The sequence below is a fragment of the Chiloscyllium plagiosum genome, unplaced genomic scaffold, assembly GCF_037043375.1.
Source record: "Chiloscyllium plagiosum isolate Xiang-an unplaced genomic scaffold, Cpla_swu_hap1 HiC_scaffold_8, whole genome shotgun sequence".
NCBI classification, from domain to species: Eukaryota; Metazoa; Chordata; class Chondrichthyes; order Orectolobiformes; family Hemiscylliidae; genus Chiloscyllium; species Chiloscyllium plagiosum.
In genome coordinates, this window is record NW_028270146.1 from 98,314,193 (window position 1) to 98,321,054 (window position 6,862).

The following is a 6,862-nucleotide window of genomic DNA, read 5'->3' on the forward strand; positions in this document are numbered from 1 at the left end:
TGTTCCCATCCAACATCTTTCTATCCTTTCTGTATAGATGTCGAAGTTTCAACACGTGTTACTATAATTGCACAGGTAACTGAATTACACATATACCTTTCTACACTGGAAATAATTTGAAGTCGTCGTTGTTTTATAAAAACCCCTAGCAAAGCTTGGAACAGTTCTGAGCAGAGGCAATTTAATTCCATAATGCTGGGACGAATCCGGTACTGTTGCAACAGGTTCGTTTCCTGTTTACCTGTTTTCCATACAGGTCAGTGTTAGGACAGTTCCGACGTTCAAAGGAGGTGCCAGTTAACATCTGTGCAGCGTCAAGAAGTGACAATCGGGGGGATTGGTCTGTTATCTTCGACTAAAAGTGACCATCACAGGGATTGGGGAAGGGCAGGCAGGGGTTCTACATTGCATGTTTCAAGACCTACACAGCACAGGGAGGACAAATGCCAGCAATATTCGTAGGTGTTAAATAATGTCAATGCGCAGATGAAAGCAGAGTTCATTTCTAATTGCTTCGGCGAATGTGAAGAGTCGGCGGATTGATCATCCAAAGGAACGAAAGCGACAAGATTGGAAGCACAGAAAATTTACAACGCAGGAAGACCCTATTGCTCATATCGGCTCCTGGGCTGTAGATGGCAGCATTTCATGAGTTTACAATGCAATGACGTTTGAGGTATTTGCCAACCCTTTAAGGCAGTAATGCAATTGATAGCGAAAACGAAGCTCAAAACTCCTGTCTACATCTACTGACTACGGACAGCCTATCAATGGAGATAAGTTCCTTTCAATGCAGTTCATAAATTGGTAAAACTCAAGTAAATCTCCTTTGCGCCTCCCAAATTTCAAAGAAAATAACCCCAGATATTTCCACCTTGCCTGTGGTGGAAATTGTCCATGTCTGGTAGCAGCCTTGTAAATTACCCTCTTGCCTTCTGCAGTGTGAGCAGTTCTTCCTGTGGTGCGGATTTGACATAGCAATCTTTCTGTATCCAATAAAACCTCCAGCTCTTTCCGCTTAATGGAAAGCGCTGGCAACTAAACGTTGCAATTTAACAGCAAGAGGCTTGGAAATGATGCAGTATGGGTGTAACAAAAAAAAAGTGATTCAAATTACAGAGCTAACTTGGCTCGGTAGTGGCATCCTGGACTTCATCCATGAACAGGGGAGAGGGAGGAATCACAGTTCTGCCGCCGCATCTGATTGAGTATTGCAAGGGAAGAAGTTGGTCTCATACTGCGGGACGCTGGGGGTCGGTTTAGCTCAGCTGGCTGGACAGTTGGTTTGTGAAGCAGTGTGATGCAAACAGCGTTCAATTTCCCATCAATAGCTGAGGTTACCATTAAGGAATCTGCTTCTCAAACTCTCCCCTTGCCTGAGGTATGGTGGTTTAAATCACCACCAACTGTCTCTCTCAAATAAGAGAGCAGCCCTATGTTCTGGTAAGACAATGGCGACACAGTGCAGGGCAAATACAGGGGCATTCAACCTTAAGCTTTTAACATCACGCTACTAATATTGGCAGATTAATGGAGGAACCCTGGCTATCAGACCCTCCTCCCCCACCCCACCCCACCCCAAACTCTGACCCCAGCCCATCTAGCCCAACCCAAACATGCCAGCTGGGTATCTGTCTGATTGTTGCTTGGAAGGGCATGCTGTTCACAAAGTTAGTAGTTGAGTATGCCTACATGTGTGGTTGCATGTCATTGGCTGTGAGGAAGTCTGGGCCGCCCCAAGATCTCTAGCGCTGATGTATAAATGCAAGTTCACAAGTTTACAGGAAGCTTCCCTGAGCTGAAGACTTGGAGCCGGAACTAAAAATCCATCACAATCAGAGCAATTTCAGCTTAGAAAATGGCGACAAAGAGCCAGGGAGAGTCCAATGACCATGCCACGAAGGAGGGGGACACTGATAACAGTATGGTGATTTTGGAGAATGCATATCAGTTCTGCGGATTCAATCTGAAGATTAATCGATTCATCAACGCGAATCTTGGCTATTCTGCCTATGTTTGGGATGCAGTAAGTAGAAGCGATCATTCTGTTAGAGGCAATTCTGTTCAATTTAGCATACTTGTTTGTTTAGCTTTCTCCTCAGTAGACTTTTTTTCGCCTCGGTTCTTCGATTTCATTCACGGGTGGTATCGGGTACACAAGCGATTTGCATAACTTGCTGAATGGGTCCATTTTAATCCGGACGTTCCATCATTTCAGGGCATTTTTCTTTGCCAATACTTTGAGAAAGAGAATATCAATTTTATTGGGAAGAAGGTGATTGAGCTGGGATCGGGCACCGGAATCGTGGGAATTTTAACAACTCTACTTGGTAAGTTGAAGAGCTGCAAGTACAATATCACCTTGGTAATGTTAGTTCCCGATATCGGGGAAGTGCGTGTGGCCAGTCTGGGATGCTTGGGGTATATTGATTAACAGCCCCACTACTCCCCCAAGCCGAACTGATAGAAGTACATCTAAAGGATTCAGTCAATTCAACGAGTTAGAAATATTTCCACAGTTTATCAACAGTGAATCAACCCACGCCCACATTGGCTCTCGGATAAATTATGCTTCCATTTAAAATTGTCTTTCTAATTTTCAAATCCCTTTATGGACTACTCTCTGGGCTCCTCTGTAATCACCCCATTCCTACAAAATTTCAGACTACTCTACATCTGGCCTCTCCAATTTTCCCAACTTCAATGTAAATCACTCTAATGTTAGTGGCCGCCTACAGCTGCCACGCCGTAAACTCTGGATGTTCCTTATTAGACACGAGTGTCTCTGGAAAGCCCACTTCTTTAAGCAAACATTTAATCATCGATACTCCATGAACACGTCATACGGCTCCAATCCTGAATGGATATCTCTTCTTATCGCCTGGCCAATATTTATCATTCAACCAGTGTCATTAAAACAGGTCACCTGGTCATTTTACTATTAGTTTTATAATAGATTTATGTGTGCAAATTGGACGTGAACCAGTTATTATTTGACACTGACTCAGCTTGAGAGTATGGAATTAATATTTCTACTGGATTAGCGGTTTTGAGAAGATTTGTAGCTCTGGCTGCTGATAAGTATATTGGTTAGCTCCTGAGCTCGAAGATTTGTTTTCAGACGTTTCGTCACCATACTGGGTAACTTCATCAGAGTCTCTGGTGACGCGTTGGTGGTATGTCCCGCCTCTCTGTTTACAGGACTTGGTTTCTTAAGGTGAATGTGTCAATTCCGGCTCTTTTTTTTCGAGGGAAGATATATAGGGTTTAAATGTGTATATTAACGGTCTTCTGGTTAGAATACCATGCCTCTAAGAATTCTCGTGCGTGTTTTTATTTCGCCTGTTCTAGGATGTGTGTGTTGTCCCAAAGTGGTGTCCTTCTTTGTCTGTATGTATAGAAACGAGTGATAGAGGTTCATGTCTTTTGGTGGCCAGTTGGTGTTCATGTATCCTGGTGGCAAGTCTCCTGCTAATTTGTCCGATGTAGTTTTTTTTTCAGTATTTACATGTATCTTGTGAATCGATTTACATCTTTCAGTGTCTGAAAGATTCTCCATCGATGTCGACCCTATCTACCTTTCCTTGAAAAAACCCGGAACCCACCTTAAGAAACCAAGACCTAACAATAGAGAAGCGGGACATAGCACCAGCGCTTCACCAGAGACTCTCGCTGATGATGTCACTCAGTATCGTGACGAAACGTCTGAAAATAAACCTGCAAGCTAAGCGAGCTAGCTTACAGACTTATTTCTACTGGATGTTTAGAAATCCTAACCCACATCCTTTCTGTCTACCCATCTCTCTTTGCGCTTGAAAATTGCTCCTACAAACCTTCCTCATCAAGCATCCTTGGTTCGTCTGTAACACATGTCCCACAACGCAGCCCGGTGTCAGATTCTGACTGGTGATACGCCTGCGACTTTTGCCGGCGCCTTTGTCAATGGCGTTATATAAACGCAAGTTTTTGGTGCGATGATATTTGAAAGACCGATATTTCCGGCTGAGATTACACAATTATGCAAACAAGAAAGTAACCAAGCCTGCGAAACCAAATATGTGGCAGAATATAACAATGAAGCCATACGCAATAATGAGTTGGTAGCATTTGGTGCAGGTATCCACATAACACAGTGTGACAAATATAACAGAAGATGAAACGTGATATGCTTTTGAATTTGTGATTTCAATGCCAGGCTTCTGATAATTGCACATGGAATGCAAACCGCAATAATAACTTGCATTTACATAGCCTCATTAACTAAGGAGAAGTCACCGGCATTTCAGCGGAGCAGAACACACCAAACCTTTCAAGCGCTCAGATCTAGAAATACAAATGGGCGACTAAGAACTTTCTCAGATATAGATTTGGAAAGACATTTTAAATTCTAAGACCGAGAATGTGAAATATTTAGAGAGAGATACTGAAAGATTAGTGTGGAAAGTTTCCAGCCACATCTTGTCTATACAGTACATGGTTGGTCCAATCCAGCCAACTAGTGTCAACCGCGAATTTAAGGTGTAATTTTCTCCAATAACCTGTTTGCCCCTGCTAAATAAGTCAGGAACTAATGCACCCAAGGCTCATTGCTACCTTGGTTTAAACTTGGGCAAAATGTATTGAATTATAAAGTTAAGGTGAGTGCGACTGCTCTTAATATCAAGTCAGCATTTCACAAAATGCGATTAGAAGGAGATTTGCCGAAATTGCTGTCAGTATGAATCAGAATGAAGACCCTCCAATGGTCAGATTCATGCCTAGCACGGAGTAAGGTGGAAGTGGTTGTTGGAAGTCAATCATCTCAACCTAACAGAGCAAGCACTTCGACCCAACAATGTTCTGCAGTTTTTATCAATGAAAGGTCTTTTAACATAGCATTAGATGTGACGGCATTAACAAAAAAGACAAGGATGTGGGTGAGCCAGACTCCTCAGAGCTAGTCTACCAACCAGAAATTAATTGCATTTGATTGATCCATTTACATTTTCCATGAGTATAGTTCCACCAACACGCTAAGGAAACTCAACACCATCTAAGTCAAACCAACCAGGTCTAATGTTGCCTCATCCACAACTGTGAGCATCCACAGCCTCCAGCCGAACGGCTGCTGTGCAAAGCACGTGACGGGAAATGACCTCTTCGACAACACTTTCCAGGACTTGATCTTTGCTAGCCGGAAGGACAAGGCCAGCAGAAGGATGAGATCACCGCCACTCAGCACTCCTGCAAGGCAAGTGTTAACTCGACTTTTAAACCATCTCGCCATTCCTTCAAGACTGGCTGTCTCAAATCCAGGAAAGTTTGCTGCCTAGGACACCATAAGCACCTTCATCACGTGGACTGCCACCACTACCTTCTCAAACGCAATTAGGAATGACATTGCCAACAACACTCTCGTCCTGTGAAGAAATTCATTTTAAAACATGGGTTCATCAATTGTACACGAACATGGAGGCCCAAACGACTCAGCAACGCAAATAGAAATCGCCGGGGGTGGGGGAAGACACTCACCAAGTCTGGCAGCATCCGCACAGAGGAATCAAAGAATGTAGAATATTTCACTAAAAAAATTGAAGATGTTGTGATGTAAGTATTGCAAAGAGCCTAATAAGCTGAAGGGTTTTGTTTTATGTGACGCTAGGCATCATTGTCAGGACTGTAAATTCACATTAAACCAAGCGTTCCTTACTGTCGCGCAGATAAGCAATCGAGCTGCTGTGCTGGGGTTTTGGTGATTTCAAAGGATATGGCTTAGGCCAAGCCCCATTACAGAGCACCCCCGGTAGAGCAACTGAACCTGGCTCTGCATGAGCAGGTCTTCATTGGAGTCATTTTTGTACTCCAATGTTCCCTGTAATTGAATGCATTTCGAAATGAAACTCGGTTGATTTTATTACTTTCTTTCTGTCCCACTCAGGTGGAGATGTCACTATAACAGATAAATCGATTGTCATGAAGCAAATCGATAACAACATCGTCATCAACGTCCCAGCTGCATGTAGACACCGTATCAAGGCCCGTCCCCTGATTTGGGGGGAAGACCACACTAACTTCCCCACTGGCTATGACTTCATCCTGGGCTCGGATATTACGTACAGCTCCATGGCCCACCCGGCTCTACTAGAAACACTGTGTTATCTCTCCCGGAAAGGAACCACAATTTACCTCTGTTCCGAAATACGAACCAAGAATGGCAGCCTCTCTTTCCAGAACGAATTCCTACCTCAGTATTTTAACTGCCAGGTCCTTGCCACGTCAGAGAGCAAAGACATAATTCTGCACAAATTTACCAGAATTGGTGGTTCAAGCCCGGGAGATGGGGCCGTAACTGGAAACAAATGATTTCTCGATGACTAGGGTTGAACGCGCCTCCACACGTCACTCCATCGCCATCTAGTCCGCCTTAAAATCAAGAAATATTCACTACGCTATTTTACAATCATGTTCTGTCTCTGTTCTGCCTTCCTATGAAATGAAATAAATGCCCCAATTATTGAGTGCCTTCAGATATAGTGACTGCAGCTCATTTCCCTGTGTGAGAAGAGGGGGTAGCGCTGGCAATGTGCTGTATTATGGGCAGCTCAATCGGAAATGAAATTGACAATACGCCGCCCTTTCCGATTCCAATGACAATCTTTCTACAGGGGTCGCAAAACAGAAGGAAACGTTCGGATTGCAAAAGGATAATTATCCCGTAAGCCAATGGCTGCAGCCAAACGTTCATTATTACTTCAAGGGGCCCCAACTGCCTTCCCCTTCCCACTTTCCCCTCCCCCACGCCCATTCCTCACGAAATGAAAGACCTATAAGGTCCACATCATCGCCATGTCATGGGACACCTTGCTATTAGCTTGTTCCTCAT

General features: G+C 43.8%; 1 protein-coding gene across 1 annotated transcript; it reads left to right on the forward strand.

Moving 5' to 3' along the window:
• The first annotated feature begins 1,858 nt into the window (after positions 1-1,858).
• LOC122554017 (EEF1A lysine methyltransferase 3-like) lies at positions 1,859-6,342 on the forward strand. Its single transcript, XM_043698503.2, has 3 exons — positions 1,859-2,026; positions 2,219-2,330; positions 5,918-6,342. The coding sequence occupies exons 1-3, from the start codon at positions 1,859-1,861 to the stop codon at positions 6,340-6,342; spliced, it is 705 nt and encodes a 234-aa protein (XP_043554438.1).
• Positions 6,343-6,862: the final 520 nt, after the last annotated feature.